Raw genomic sequence first — 17,092 nt, forward strand, 5'->3', positions numbered from 1 at the left:
TGGTTTCCAATACGACACCCAAAATATAGTAAATATGCCCTTCGCACTGCAGCAGTCAATGGCCGCTTCCTGGAACCACAAATCACGTCCGAACATATGTAGCACACACTGTCCACCGAATTTTTACAAACGCGTGGCATTGCTGCATTTTTCTTGAATCACTGACACTCCGCAATGAAAACAGTATGTACAACAGCGATAATGTCCTCACTCACTACTTTCAAACTGCTGGATCACCAGTAACACAAACAGTCTGCCAAACTACTGTTTGAAGCACGCCACGAATACGATTAGAGACGTTAACTGGAGCTAATTGCAACTTGCAATCATTGCTTCACGTGACTCATGCGAAGCTCGCACTAGCTGTTGGTAAGTACAACGTTGCCAAGTCGAATATGTAGCAAATACTTGTCAAGAACGACACTTTGTACCGTGTAGAACAATAATTTCAAATCATGTACTTATAATGTCCCATAGCGTTATATGCAAAATATAAAATCCTAAATTACTCAGAAACCTGAGCCAGGAGAAAATTTTAAGTGCGATTTTCGCGTTCTGTGGCCAAAAATTAATAAGGAGCGGCTACTTAGTTCTGTAAAAAATAAAAAGTGAAAAAAATGCTGAACAGTGAATCAGTAAAAAAGAGTTGTACTTACTCATGTATAGACATTTTAGGAGGAATTTCCGACCAAAGCCTTGCGTACTTTACAGGAGTGACTTGTTCCTGAGGATCTCTATCAACATGAAGGTGTAACATTAACCGACAAAATGAAGCTCTTAATTCGTACGGAACGGTTTCGTCCGACATGCATCTGTATAAAGAAAAATATAAATAAATGTGATATATTTTGTCAATAATTTCAATTACACAGAAGCAAATGTATAAAATATTCCAACAAATTTTCATTTTCTGGAAAATGTTTTCAGTATAATTTACAAGTTCAAATAATACGATCTACGATAGCAACCAAGCATTGGCTGATGTTAAAGATAACCACACTGAAGAAAGCTTCAATACGTTTAACTTCACATTGGTAAACATATAACGATACTGACATTAGACATTCCATTAAGCAGACTGAAAGGCACTTAATGATTGTAAATATAATGGAAGCAAGTTTTCAACACTATAGTTGATTAACAGTTCCGCGAAACTGCACAAGTGTTATATCTGTATTTATTTATATGATATTAGTATCAAACAAAAATCTAATACAGCAGCACACCTGATGTACAGAATTCTTCAACTGAAAAATTTTTAACATTACAGTTAGTACTTCTCCCTTGGATCTTTGAATTATTAGATTTTCAAGGATATATATGCATTTCGTGTAACACATTTTAAATTTATTTAACAAGAATGACTGAAAAGCTCAAATCGCTAAAACCACGGGTATAGAAGTAACCATCAATGGAGAACACACGCACACATACAAAAACATTATATATATATATATATATATATATCAACACTCGCCTAGTAGTGGTGAAAATCCCATTTAGAATGATTAGTCTTCGGATTTGCATCCGTGACTTCCAGGTTATGCATATCTATCACCTGCACCTGCTCAATCCCTAGTTTAAATTTATTATATTAATGAAACACTTACTTGAGGATCAGATCAATATCAAGGTGTGGAGAAAGACTGTTTAGTGCCAAGTATTGCCTGTTTAAGCACATATTTGAAAACAGATCTAATTGATGTCGATAGTAATCTAAAATAGCTTGGTCCTTTTTATCGCCATTTTTCGCACCTCGTGCCAATTCGGAAAGAGATCTTGATGTCTGAAACAAAGGTAAAAGTGTACAATATTAAAAATAAAGCACAACTAATATTACTGATGCTTCTCAATCATTTTGTAAGAATCAAGAGTCTTTTTCTATTAGAGGCAATTTTGGACAGAAATAATTTCTTATTAGTTTAGATTTTATATGATAAACAATTCACCGCGCTGCACTGTGAAAATTGCAATTTCACAAAGAAATCAAGGATTATGCTCCGATTTCACTAGAAACTTGATCGCACCGAAATCAAATTACATTTCAACTTGCACAATTAATCCAAGATTCGTCAGTGTTAAGCTAAAGTAGGAATTGAAAATTAATTAACAGAACACAGAAATAAACAAATACACTATGATAACTTTTCTTTTAAACTCTTCACGATACCTTCAATGCATACAGATCAATCCTCACAGTATAGGCCATTCCCCACCACAGTATCTCGCCTCTAAGAGAGACGGACTACAGGAACACGCCACCAACCACGGCTAAAAGATAGGGTATTACAACTGTCAAGATCAGAGGCGGATTCACGGACCGAATGGTAATATGTAAGTATCTTCCTATTTCATTCTGAAGAACACAAAAACGCCCGGAAAGGATTATGAGGGTACTTATGCGGAAGGTGTGGTCAAATATTCTGTTATAGTGGGTTGTGTGTTTTGGGGCAGGCAGATGGCAATTTAAGAATTGAAAGAATATTGGTGATTCTTAATGAAAATCGGAGCAGAATGTAGGATTTAACCAATATAGAAAAAATGAAATGAAATCTTTAAGTTTAACGTCCCACGGTTATGCCGGTTAGGCTAAAGGAGACGGTGATAATGAGAGATGAGTGAAATGGTGGAATGAAGAAAGTGGGAGGAAACGGGAGAACCCCGAGAAAACCCACGAACACGGTGTTTGTCCACCACAAAGTTCACACGGTGCGAGCTGGGATCGAACCAGGGACCCCAAGCACCGGAGGTGAACGCTCTACCGCTGAGCCACCGCGCCCCCTTAACCAATATAGAAGGTTGGACAACGGGTGCATTGGGTAAATTAGATTGAAAGAATCCCAACTTCTCAAATAGTAAAAAGAGTACCCTATCTTTCTGATGAGATGTCGAAAGGTCAAATTGATATCGAATAGTGGAAAAGGGGCTAAGAGGCCAAGTTTAACTTCCCACGATTACGTACCGAGGCTGAGAGTGACTGTGATAATGAACCAAATGGTAGAATGACGAAAATGGGAGGAAACTGGAGGACCTCGAAAAACTCACGCACACGATATTTGTCCATCAATAAGCTCACTTGACGCGAGCTGCAAAGTTTAGGGTTGATATTAATGAGAGGGAAGAAAAACGCACGCTAGCTTCGACAATGTATCACTACTGTAATTAAAATACGGCTAAAGCTACATACCCAGAACGAACTTATTCTACACATACAGTTCCACACACACTAGTGCAACTAGCAAATATGATTAGAAAATTATGTTCTGTTCTATAATACCTGTGAACTGTTCCAAGTGAGAGTAACTTCCTCCTCTTCTTCCATAACAGGTATCATTTCATTTTCTTCGTAAATTTCAACTTGAGTCTTTTCCATTCTGAAACATGATATAAACGTACACTCACTTAAAGTGCTTTTACTTTATTAATAATAACAAAAACAAAAACATAAAAAGGATGACAATAACTGGAATGACTTTCACCTATGAAAACTTTCCTACTGATTCAGGTCAGTTTAACAAGTGACGCAGAAAAACTTTTGGAAATTGTACGGTCAGCAACAAACTTTTCGTCATACATGGAGTCATTCTTGAAATTTGGTTGTACTCTATGTTATAGTCTATCTATATATAACTTTTACTCTATGTTATAGTCTATCTATATATAACTTCTTTTTTTAATAAATAAAAAAAGCGCTGTATTTGAAGTTTTATCAATAGAATTAAGGAACACAATGTTTCTTACTCATGTCACCATGGCTAATGTAGCTAATACAAATATTACGAATGGTGAACATTATAAATTCTAGTTATAGCTCTGAATTTCTGTCATCTTAATTTTGAATGACGTTATGACTAGTTCGATTTTATTCTTGAGTGGTAAGAAGACAGTAGTCACGCAGGTTAAAGACAAATATACTATCACTAAATGGAAGTTTTAAACATTGAACTTTGAATGTGTTTTTCCGCGCTCACTTTGTCGTACGTCGTTTAAGTGTTGCTCTCTCAATTCTCACTTTATTGTTATTCTATTTATGTCTTATAGATAAGTGAAGAATTCGATCCCAAGTACTTGGAACACTATTTTTAATCATTTTAGATAAAATTCTGGTACTTGTTGAGAAGACGTCATCCCTCAGAACTGGATCTGAGATCATAAAGTTAGGAACCTGATTGGAGATTTTTACACGGTATTTACCACGAAAATGAATACATAAAACAAACACTAACTACAATTCAACAATAATAAACTGAACTACTGTGCTTACACGATAATCTATCAGCGTGCTTTCTCAAACACATACACAAACACTAAGTGTCCGGTTGATCTTACGTACACGTATTAAATCGTTCGACGTTAAACGAAAAACGAATGTAATCAAATGTAATAATAAATAAATATAATACTTTTCGAAAATAATATTCTGAAAAAGTTGTACGAACAAGGATTTGAGATACAATTAACTAAGACTACAGAAACTGCTATATAAAATAAAAGAGTACCGAAAGGAACATAAAAGAACTTACGAACAAAATTAAATCAAACTAATACATCTCAACATGCACATCTATCCCATAAATGAAATTAATACATATGTACGTTAATTAAACACAATCTTTGTCGAAACTTGCCTTGTTTCGATTAAGATGTCGGAATTCTTTGAACTTAAAACGCTCTTGCATATTAATTCCTGGGTTACTGCAATTGCTTTCTTGTTTGAAATACAGAGATCTGACAAGTAATCCAGAAATCTTGATTCCCAATTGTACATATTTTTTCGCACTAAACCAACGAAAGTTTCAATTTCAGCCGCTGTTATGTGTTTTTCAAGAAGTTTTCTGTTGTTATGAAGAAGTGCAGTAATTGTATCTTCAGCCAATATATCATAACCTATTTGTTTCTGCATAAATCCGAAATGTTTGGCAATGTATTCCTGTAAAAAAAGATAATAAAGTTGGGAACTAAGCGATTATACAATAAATTAGCAAAACAAAAGAAAAAAAACAATACTAACAAAAATATTTGTTCATAATTTCAAAATAAAACAGAACATAACTGAACTAAGTATATTTCATTTAAAAACAAGCAAAATGAAACTAATATGTTTATAAATAAAGCAAAAATGTGTTATATATAAAAGTGTCTTTCTGCTACCTAAATTTTCGTTATCTTGAACGCAGGAACTTGTATATTCGACTATTCAAAATAAATTCCATATTAAAAGTGACAGATATTGAAATGAATACTAACGGTATTAACTCCAACAGTTTCGTGTATCTTAGTTTTATGTCCCATAGCTAGTCTTGTAAGGTATAGCGACTGGACCCCAACCGAGAATCAAATTAAGAATCACAAGTAGCAAAGGCAAAACTGCTAACAGGGAGTCCTTACTGACCTTAAAGTGAACTTAAACATAATATGATGCTTGAATAAAAATTAAATCTGACCCTAGCAAACACTTATTATTACTAGTCTGTTACAGTTTAGGGAGTAAATCATTGCTTTCATCAAACACAGAAAATGTGCCCGATAAAGGTAAGTTATATATTGTCTTAGATTAGAAAGAAGTGGTTCATTTAGTCAGATTTTATTCTTATCTAATTTGTATGGAGTTCCAAAGCTAGATGGAGTAGCATTCAGCATGAAACTATTTATATTGTAATAATAATACTTCCGAGATTTGCTAACTTCTAAAAGTTCAGGAGGTTTATTCTAGTAAGATCATCTAGAAACCCGGAGGTTCAATGCCGCGTTCACAAAAGCTCTCCACTGACTTCTATCCTTAGCTAACTGCATCCAGTTTCTAATTGGTATTCCAATCTCTGCGAGATCCCCGAGGTCTTCCTAATGATCGTTTTCCGATTGGTCTTCCAGTAAAGACTTTGAAAGTGTTTCTACTTCCTTCCATTCTAGCTACATCACCTGCCCACCTAAGCCTCCTCGACTTGATGACCCTAACAATGTTGGGTAAACCGTATCAATTATGTAGTTCCTCGTTATGAAGTTTCTGCCATTCCCCACTCCCGTTTTTCTTGGGTCCGAATATTCGTCTCAGGATCTTGTTCTCAAATACTTTCAGTCTATGTTCTTCCCTCAGAGTAAGCGATCATGTTTCGCAACCATACAGAACAACAGGCATGATTGTCGTTTTATATATTTTAAGCTTCAAATTCCTCGACAGAATTCGCAACAACAAGATATTTTGAACCGAATAGTAACACGAATTCCCTGCTTTTAGTCGACATTTAATTTCTTCGTGAATATGATTTTCGTCTGACCCTAGATATTTGAAAGTACCCACTTTATCAAAAATATTATTTAATATTTTAACGTATCCATAATTTGCCGTATTACGGTCCCGACGCACTTCCATGTATTTAGTTTTCTCTGCATTTACTTCTAAACCCATGTCCCTGTAAGCGTTTAATAAGATATCTGCATTTCTTTCTATTGTTCTCCTATCATCCCCTATTAAATTTACATCATCAGCATATGCCATAACCTGGTGAATACCGTTCAACTCTAGGCCCTGGTTGCTATCTTTGATTTTCCTTACAGCGTAATCCAGAATAAAGCTGAATAATAATGGCGACAACGCATCTCCTTGTTTTAGACCATTTCGACATGAAAGCTTGTGGACAAAAATTTTCCTACCCGGACTTTACTTTGGGATTCATTTAAACATATCTTAATTAATCTAATTAGCTTTCTCGGTATTCCAAGTTCTGTAAGAACGTTGTATAATGTTTCTCTCCTAACCGAGTCGTAGGCCTTCCTAAAATCAATAAATAGTTGATGTACCGGGATATTGTATTCCCGCTTCTTTTCGAGTATTTGGCGAATGGTAAATGTTTGGTCGATAGTTCATCGATTTAGTCTATTTCCGCACTGATAATCTCCAATAATTTCATCTGCATGTGGTGTAAATTTTGCTAATAGAATATTTGAAAGGATTTTATAGAATGTTGACGAAGAGAAATGCCTCGATAATTATTACAGTCAGTTTTGCCGCCTTTCTTGTGAATTGGAACAATGATTGATTCTTTCCACTCTTGTGGCAATTCTTCCTTGTTCCAGATAAGGAGAATGAGGTTTTGTATCTTGTTTCACAATTTTTCGCTTCCAGCTAAAATTACCTCAGCCGGAATTTCGTCTACACCCGGAGATTTGTGTTTCTTTAATTTCTTTATAGCGGTTTCTACTTCTATACGGTTCTGGAAATTACAGTTCTGCGGTGTGTATCTCCTTTTCTCCATGCACATTAGTTTTTGGCTGCGTGTTCAGCAAATCGTCAAAGAAATCTTTCCATCTATTTAAGATGTTATCCGTATTAGTGAGAACTGTTCCGCCAGATTTCTTTAATATATAAGCACGAGGTTGATAGTCTTTCTTAAATTCGTTGATCCCCTTATACATATCCCGAATGTTTTTATTTTTACTATTATCTTCAAGTTCCTTAATTTTAGCTTTCAAAAAATCGCGTTTCTTTGTTCTAAGAGTTTTGGAAGTTTCCCGCCTGATGTCTGCGAAATTCTGTGTAGTTATTTCATTCGGATTTTGTAGCCACCGTAATTTTGCCTGTTTTCTCTTCTCTGCTAGTTAAATGCATTCCTGGTCGAACCATGGTTTGTTCCTACGTATTTCCGCGTGTCCCAATTTTTCTTTAGTTGAAATTTTAATGGTATCTCTAATTTCAATCCAAGTATCCTCAACACTAATGCACTCCGAATCTTCTAAAACCGAGAATCTATTCGAAACTTCAATCTGGTATTCCTCTCTTCTAATTTCTTTAAATTGAATCTCTCCGTTTTCGGACATTGAATATTTCCTTTATTCAACGATAATCTCTGTCTTATTATCGCTGCTACCAGGTAGTGGTCAGTGTCACAATCAGCCCCTCTAAATGACCGGACATCAATTATGCTAGATTGCCTTCTTCTATCTACTAAAACGTGATCAATTTGATTATGTGTGTTTTCCGTCTGGTGAGGTCCAAGTGTATTTATGAACGTCGCAATGTGGGAATTTTGTACTCTTCACGATTAGGTTTTTGGATGTTGCAAAGTTTACGAGTCTAACACCGCTGTCATTACTTTCTTTATGCAGACTTTCGTTCCCTATAACTCGTTTGAAAATATTCTCTCGTCCTACCTTTGCATTGAAATCTCCTAATAGAATTTTCATATGGTATCGCGGGAGTTGGTCAAATATCCGTTCCACTTTTTCGTAAAAACTGTCTTTTATATCGTCATCCTTATCTTCTGTTGAGACATGTACATTTAAAACAATAATATCACACCATCGACCCTTAAGAGTAATAAAAGAAAGGCTGTCAGTAACAAATTCAACCTGCTTAATTGCTGGTAATATTCGTTTGTGAACGAAAAACCCTGTTCCTAATTGGTGGTTTTTATTTCCTTCCCCGTAAAAGAATGTAAAATTTCCGGAATTCACAGATCCATTTCCTTCCCACCTGACTTCCTGAACTCCTACTAGGTCCATCCTGTATTTCTCTATTTTCTCTAACTCACTCGTTACGGATTTTAACGCGCCTGCCCTATAAAGACTTCTATTTCATGTTCCGAATCTCATGTCCATTTTTATTTGCTGAGGTCGTGCCAAGTTATCAGTCCTTGTCCGAGGCTTTTGTGAATGTTTCTGAACTGCTTTTTTTTTTTTTTAATTACAAGATGAGGATGTTAGCCTTACCCAAACCCCCAAGGTGGAGGACCACTCCTAGTCGTCTATCCGCGACTGCTTATTCAATATATTCGCAGTTAACCTCTATATCTAGAGATCTTCTTCTCGACCCGCAACCTGAGGACGCGCCATGCCGTGGTGACAGGAACCCACGTTACACGACTAGTAAGATCAACATGATATTTTATTTGTTACGAATTGATATGCCAACAACAGTTCCAAAAGTTGCTATGAGATTAACCAAACGGAGGAAAGTTATGTTTTGTATGTTATTTGCTGCAAAGCTGCTTTCATATTGCTGTGGTTATCAAACTTCTGAGCCTGTAGAATTCTTTTTCCTCAACGCGAAGTTCGCACATCTTTTCTTTGTTTTTAATTACAAATTCTGAAATAGACCACTCATTGACTGGCAAGGGCTTTATAAAGTTGACTATACAGCATTTTTAAGATTAGTTCTAAAAAAAAGTAATATATCTCTCGTAGCACGTGTATGCTGGTTGAGACTGTAATGGTTGTAGCTTTTCAACATTACTGAAAGCTAGAGCTACAGCTTGGTCTGTGAAACAGCACTGTGTGCAATTAGTTTTGCGAAACTCAAGATCTGAGAACATTACACTTTGAAAACTATTCCCACTGTATCGCTACTGTTATTTCCTCAGTTTCATGTTATATAATTTTAACGCGTTTAATGAACATTTACATTCAGTTTAATATAGTTAGAAATTTTGAAATCGAGAGTTTTAATTTAGTTCCAATGAACGATTGTGGCTTATTTTCTGAAATAAGTTTAATATTTTTAATTCGATCAAACGTGGTTTCCTAGGCCAATACCCCTCTCATTTATTTTCATTGCTTTATCCTAAGGCAAGAAATGAGAACGGAAACGTTCTTATATAAACCTGTCAACAATTATATGAGATCTAATGCGTTCAATCACTATTTACATCTGTCTCGTATACTTTCGCGTTCAATTCTCAGTATTGTATTAATACTATATTGCACTATATTAAAGGAATACACTATTAATACTGATTTTTAAAATGATAACATTATTTTACACCGGAACTTCATACAGTAATGATGTGATGTTTCAAAACGGAAATGATACTTATCCTATAAGGACACTAAAGCGGCAATATCGTTCTAGAATAATACTCGAAATACTTACCTGATTTTTACGATAATCCTGCTGGCTAAGTCGAAGAATTCGGTAGCATAGTCTGAACATATATTTGTATGAGGCGTGACGTGGATCATTCAATTCTTCTATTCTCAAAAAGGGACCTTCGCCTTCGGCAGATTCTAGAAATGGAGCTTGCAGTATTTTGAAGAGTTGTTTTAGAATATATTGCTCTCTAAGCAGCTTCTGGCGATCCCTATTGGGATTCGTTACTATCAGATCTAACGCTTCTGATTTATTTTGTTCATTTTCTTGACCAGCAATAAAGTAAACAATATCTTGAAGTAAGCTCGTGACTGCTCTGAAAGATCATGAAATAAGATACATTTAAGTTATCTGTACAAAGTGTCAATTACATAAAAGTTTGAAGTAATACTTGATATTAGTCTATTGAATGGGACTAGTCGTAACAAACCACTAAGATAATATCAAGACCCAGAGATACCCTTCCCTATGTCGCAGTGTTGATTCAAGCGTGCTCTCGATTGTTCGAGATATCCTCTCCCAAGATAGCGTATTCCGCAAGTTTCAGTCAGCATATAAATAATGGTGGGGACCCTCCAGTTGCAAGCTCTCTAATTTGTAATACGAAAGCAAAGGCAACGCTGTATGTGACAAGTGCGTAAACTTCACAATAACCCTGCGAAACTTGTCAATAAGTAACATTTTGTTCCTTGTACCTTTTAGAAAATATTTCACTTACTAATGGTACAAATATGGTGGGCTAGTTATCTGCACCCGTTATATATTGTATTACTTGTCATGTTTTTCAGCACTCTGCTCTTGTGGTATTTAACTAAGCTTAATCACTCCAATGGTGCAGATGTAAGCGAAGTGGAAGTTAAGAATATCTGTGGAAGGCAAACTTGAAATAAGTGCCTAAAAATTACCATAGATTTTGAACAATGGCAAATGCTACAACCCTTTACGTTATCCGCTCTACGCTTTACGACACTAAATCGAAAATTATTATTCTTAAAGGTAAATTGTAAAGCCTGTGATTTTTAACTAGCAAATTCCACGAAAACAAAAATAATACGAAATATAAATTTTCAATTTGGTAGAACTGTCTGCTAAAGTGAACGTGAACTTATTTACAAATATATTATTTTTGTACAGAATATCAATAAATAACGTATGAGAGATAGGTCTATTGTTCCTTTCAACAGTAACTGCCATCATTAGGAATTTTTAACATAGGCAAAGTAGGCCTACTCACTCCACAACCAAACAGTTACCTTGCCAAGATATCACAGGACACTTGTACGTTACATAATTTTGGCAAAATTTGCAACAACTCATATAGCTCAATAAGCAAACTTAATAATAGTTCGACAATTCTCTAGGTAGTAGTCTTTACGAATCTTTTGACAGTGTGAATACAATGCATATGCCTATTCATACAATGTTCTTACAAGTACACAACTACATTAGGGAAAAGAAGAAAAATAAATTACTTATCTTTGACATATTATGAAATTCCAAAGAACGTTGATTTTTTTCGTTGTACAATTTTTCCTAGGAGCACAGACAATCAACAATAAAACAGACATAAATTACTATGGAGTCTTACGTTAAAAACGCCTCTTCCAATATGGCGGATCGATTCGATATATACAAGTTCGATACCATCAAAGATCACACATCAAGACACTTCTAGGTCTTTATATTATCTCAATGAAACACACTATCTTTTGATCTTTCAGTACTGAGACCTCTATATTGAAGTTCAAATCTAATGACAGTAAATAACAGAACTGGAAAATGTAGCAACTTACTACAATTTTTTTTTTCGGCAGTTACTGACCCTCATGTGTTCTGGGAGTATGGGCCGGGGTCGACTGCCGGAGAAGATATTTCACTCCGATAAGATCCCAAGTTATGGTTCGAATAACATTCAACACACTAAGTCTTGTCTCATGTAGTCTCGGTTCTAAAAAGAAACGTTAACTCCAATTATCCGATCAATAAGTCGATCGATGGCTATTTGAACACTAACTTTCTGAAAACTTCAGTTTTCCTCAAACATTACTTCTAGGAAACTCGCCCTCCATATCACTTACCTTCTTTCATTATGTGAAATGGTTCCCTTTTCCAATTTAGACGAAACAGACGCCAACACTTTACATGCGTCATTAGCAAAATCTAAATCTCTAACTTCCATAGGTGAAACAGAAATCAATGCAAAAGCTTCCTTGTCTTCCTTAATTGTAGCACATCCAACCTACAGCAGAAGTTATTGATTATATGTTAAACATATATCATAAAACGCAAAGTAGCAAACGATTGATGTTACAATTAAGAGTGAACACATGTAAAATTACTACTTTTCTTTAATAAATATGTTTAACAACAGTAAGAACACTTTAAAAGTACACCAGTTTTTCATGTTAGTGAAGATAAAAAATTAACAAAGATACACACTACTTATACCACAACTACTATTTTCATACATTGCCGAACGTAAATAATAGATTTACAATATGAATAATATCTGTTTCATTTCATACAAGGTTTACATATATTTTATGAAATTATTCTATCTGATCTTGTTTACGTACGTTTTTGTCTGATTTCTAAATCGGTGTCTTTAGAAACACGACGGTTCATCGCAGCAGAAACAAAAGTCTGTAATTGGAAATGAAATTAAATCTTTCAGTTTAACGTTCCACGATTATGCCCCTAAAGCTAAAGGAGACGGATGATTAAAACAAGTGAATGATGGAAGAATCAGTGAGTGAGAATGTGGGATGAAACTATGGACACGATGTTGTCCACCACAAACTTACTTGGCTGGGATCGAACTAGGAAACCCATGCATCAGAGGTAAGCGTTCTACCAGTGAGCCACCAAGCCGCACAAGTCTGTCATTGAGTCTTACGCCAACCCAATCAAATTACGATTGACGTCACCTATTCCTTATAACTAATTTTTATAGTATTCTCATAACTACCTTAGCCTATTCAAAAACCTTGTTTCCGAAAGTTTCCGAACTAGAACTTTATGCACACACTTAAGATTTCGTTTCTCGAGAATCTTTTTGAGACATTATTACAACTTTAGTATCCATTCAGTATAACCCACGAAATTATAATATTAGTTAAGCAAATGTATGAAAGCTTTTTCTATTTGACAACTGATATTTGTACCTGTTCCACGATAAACTTCCTAAAATGTGTACGATTTTAATGGAGCTTTCCATGTGCCTTCCTCCAACCTTAAGAATACGATTACTTATTATTTGGGGATGAATCCGCCAGGAATAAGGTATAAAATATGCACCATGTAGCAAGTTTACATATAATGGGGTAAAAATAAATATATTCCAATGTAATTTTGATAGAAGTTATTCGATTCCATGATATGCGTTGTATACTTTTTTTTTTAAAAAAAAAAAGGACATTTCTACCATCTTAATTGCTTGGGGTTGAAATTGACGAAATATTAGGGGTAAAAATCGGTAAATTTACCTCCAGTTTGGAAGAATCCTCATATACGTAGTATGATAACATAGTTTGTCGCAATAAGTTTTGTAGAAACTATTCGATTTTGATACAATAAGGCGGATAGTCTGTTCATTCAAGATTTGCTAACTGCTCTTACTGTTTGGGTGAAATTACCTCAATTGTATATAAAGTGTGTAAAGATGATATTATACCATTAAGTATTTGAATAACTCGAGAACCAATAGTAATACAATCGCCCGGTTTTGTTTTTCATAAAGAGGAAGAAACGGAATTTTATATTTAGTACAAAAAATATCACTCATCTCAAGTACACCTCTACATGTGTTCTCGTTGTTGCTCGGCAAACATCAAGGTGGTACTGAAGCTCCCTCCAGGTAACATTTGAGGTGTCACGGATTCACAAGCATTGAGAATTCTGTGTTTTAAAGCATTCAAATCTTGAACTTGAGTCTGGTACACAAAAGTCTTCACGTAACCCCAAAGCAAAAAGTACAGGTAGGTCAGATTGGGTGATCTCGGGGGCAACGGACTTCGCTGAAAGAATTCCCGAACCGTCTCCACTTCTTTATTCACGGATTTTTCCCCTCTCACTGCCTTTCTTTCTCACCACAGACCGTTTCCAGCAATTGTTTGTACCATCTAACAATGCAATGGCGGTCTGCTGGTTTCTATCCATAATTGGTTTCTAAATTTTCTCTGTACGGTTACACGGGACTTCGAGTTCTGCGAACCAAAAACAGCACTCCACTTTCTGATGAAGAGTAAATAACGCCATTTTGCTCACGAGTAACGTGCATGTGTGAGGTCCTGTTGCGTTCACTTGTCTGGTGGGCATAAAATTCTCTTCTTTCCGAAAAATAAAATCGGACGATTCTATCATTATAGGTTCTCGAGTTATTCAATTATTTTATTGGTATATTCAACGAACTTAAAAAGTTCGTTACTGAATTCTCTGTCTGTGTGTCTGTCTGTCTGTTATTTGCGATTTTTTCAATTTTGAACCCTGCATTCGATAGAGCATCAAAAACTATCAGAGAAAGTGATTAAATTTTTCGCGTCACTCTTACCGTTCCCGAGACATTGGCCAAAAAATGGCTGACTTCCAGAGATTTAAAGAGCCATATCTCGGGAACCGTAAGTCATAGAGAGATGATATTGGTGTTGTTCAATATCTAAAAGGATGGTAAATATTTTGGTACCAAATAGTAATCTTTGGCTACTGTCCAACTGGCCACTGGTTTGAGCAATGGCCAGTTGGTCAGTGGCCACCAATTAATATCGTAACCAAAATGTTTACCATACTCTTAGGTATTGATTAACACCAATATCATCTCTCTATGACTTACAGTTTTCGTGATATTGGCCAAAAAATGGCCAATTTCTAGACATTTAAGGAGCCGTAGCTCGGGAACCATAAGTTGTAGAGAGATGATATTGATGTTGATCAATACCTAAGAGGTTGTAAATATTATGGTACCAAATAGTAACCGGTGGCCATTGTCTAACTGGCCATTGGTTTGACCAGTGGCCAGTTGGATAGTGGCCATTACAACGATATTGTATATCAGTGAATTACTTTATTTTTATCTTGTAGTTATTTTGAGCAACGGTGCTTAAAAGTATACTATCTGTTGTGAAGAAGAAAAGAATGCATAATATACATATATGTGTCGATATCAGATAGATATTCATGTAATGGTAGTTACAGTAACGAGATATAGTTGTTTGTTTAAAAGTTGCTATGACAACTGTTAATGAAGAATTGGGAATAAAAGGTATTTGTGATGTGTATTAGATGTGTCTAATTTCCAGGTTATGTAATTGCTAGTTCTTGTGGTGCATGGTAGTGGTGACTTATCTTATTATTCGAACTGTGGGCATAAATGTAACGTATAAAAGAGAGAATTACGTATAAAGTAAGAAAAATATTATATATTAGTAAACTGTTACACCATTAATTAATATCGGTACGAAAATGTTTAACATTTTATTAGAGATTAATTAAGACCAATATCATCTCCCTATGACTTACCGTTCCCGTGATATTGGCCAAAAGATAGTTCAGATTTCGGGAGATTTAAGGAGCGAAATCTCGGGAACCGTAAATCACACAGAGATCATATTGGTGTTGATCAATACCTATGAGGATGGTGAACATTTTAATACCAAATAGTAACCGGTGGCCACTGATTAACTGTCTACTGGCCAACTGGCCACCGTTCCTCAGATATTGGCCAAAATTTTCGAATTTCTGGATATTTAAGCAGCCATATCTCGAGAACTGTAAGTTATACAGAGATGATATTTTGCTATTTTTTGCGAGAAAGAGAAGAAGGTGCGGATAAAAAGATTTACTTCTACATCTAGAAACAATGACAGTTATTCTTCCTGCTTCATCTCTCCATTCTTTTTAAGCTCGTTTTGATAATGCTCTTGGAGCATTCTCAACTGGTTTCATCTGGACACACTGTATTTTTCAGGATAAATTTTGTAAAAGTTTTCCGATTTCTTAATGGAACATAGCGTGTTCTTTGTTTAAGACAAGAAATGTGACAGCTATACTGTTCAGGGCTGAAATTAGTGAATAGATGCAAGAGATGAACTCACTCTATCTTAAAAGTTATAAGATTTTAAAGAAGCTTTGGATATTTTTTCTTTGGGGCTTTCTAATGAAGTCTAATGTTTCGATTGATATCATTCAGGTGAAGGGATGTGTTTACGTATCGGCTGGGGTTGTGAATTTGCTAAGAAGTGAGTGCTAAATTCACCTCCTCTCCCCACGTTAAAAAAAAAAATAAAAATATAAAAAAATACAACGAAAAAATAAAATAAAATAACGCACTGACTTTTTATGAAACATAGTGTGTGTTTTGCTAACGATTTAAAATTTAACCGGGTTGTTTGGGGGGGGGGGGGGGTTGAAACTGAAACAAGAGAACAAATTTACCAATCTTGAAAAAAGCATGGTAACCAACAATTTTCCTGAAATATTCGATATTCATCGAATGTGGCACATACGTTGTTTCAGAATTCCCAATAGGGTCCGCATCTGTCTATACGTTAGTGTGTGGAACTCGTCGTGATTTAACGTGCTGAATTTTCGTACGGGGAAAAAATTTGGCTGGATTAACTTTTGGCGTAGAATCCGTGTACAAAAGTGGCTTAGATGAAAGTGTATTCTGGTAAGAGTTTTTTTTTTTTTTTTTTTTTTTTTTTTTTCGCGGCCATGTCTCCCTGTCCGATATTTATGTTTTCAGAAGAAAAAACCTGTTCTTGACTTGTTCCTCGCGACTCCTTTATTTTTTCTGAGGCTTTCTGGCAGTATCACCAGAAAACAACATCCAAATCTAGTATCAGAGTTTCTATACAATCACAGCTCCACGTGATTCAATGTTTTCTATAACACAAAACGATGCATTATATCCTAATTAGAATGAATTATTTATTTCCACTGCACGGAGAAAACAGTAATATTGAAGTTCCATACTTTCTAATCAGAGTAAGAACATGATGAGAGGTCCTTCGTGACTGCATGCTTAGCGTACGCATCTTTGGCACGGGAGACCCGGGTTCGATTCCCTGCGGGAGTCCAAGCGGTTCGGAACTCACGTTAAACTGTAGGTCCATGTCTCGTGTAGCCTTGTTACTGAATGCAATAATAAACTTAAATCCAATCCAATCGAATATAATGCCTTTCAACTAGGAATTCAAGTTAAATATTTTTACCAGGGTGTGAGATTAAACATAT

At 35.4% G+C, this 17,092-nt stretch overlaps 1 protein-coding gene across 14 annotated transcripts in view; it reads right to left on the reverse strand.

Annotated features, from left to right (window-relative positions):
- Itpr (Inositol 1,4,5,-trisphosphate receptor) overlaps positions 1-17,092 on the reverse strand; it is a 281,735-nt gene that overhangs the window by 214,453 nt on the left and 50,190 nt on the right. For all 14 annotated transcript variants that reach the window (XM_081762388.1, XM_081762394.1, XM_081762393.1 and 11 more), the window contains 6 exons: positions 11,941-12,101; positions 9,866-10,178; positions 4,629-4,930; positions 3,278-3,374; positions 1,611-1,786; positions 657-812 (listed from right to left, as the gene is read on the reverse strand). In XM_081762388.1, coding sequence (XP_081618514.1) covers positions 657-812; positions 1,611-1,786; positions 3,278-3,374; positions 4,629-4,930; positions 9,866-10,178; positions 11,941-12,101 — 1,205 coding nt within the window. The remainder of the gene's footprint in view (positions 1-656; positions 813-1,610; positions 1,787-3,277; positions 3,375-4,628; positions 4,931-9,865; positions 10,179-11,940; positions 12,102-17,092) is intronic.

This window comes from Thermobia domestica, chromosome 6 (genome assembly GCF_964235325.1).
Source record: "Thermobia domestica chromosome 6, izTheDome1.hap1.1, whole genome shotgun sequence".
NCBI classification, from domain to species: domain Eukaryota; kingdom Metazoa; phylum Arthropoda; class Insecta; order Zygentoma; family Lepismatidae; genus Thermobia; species Thermobia domestica.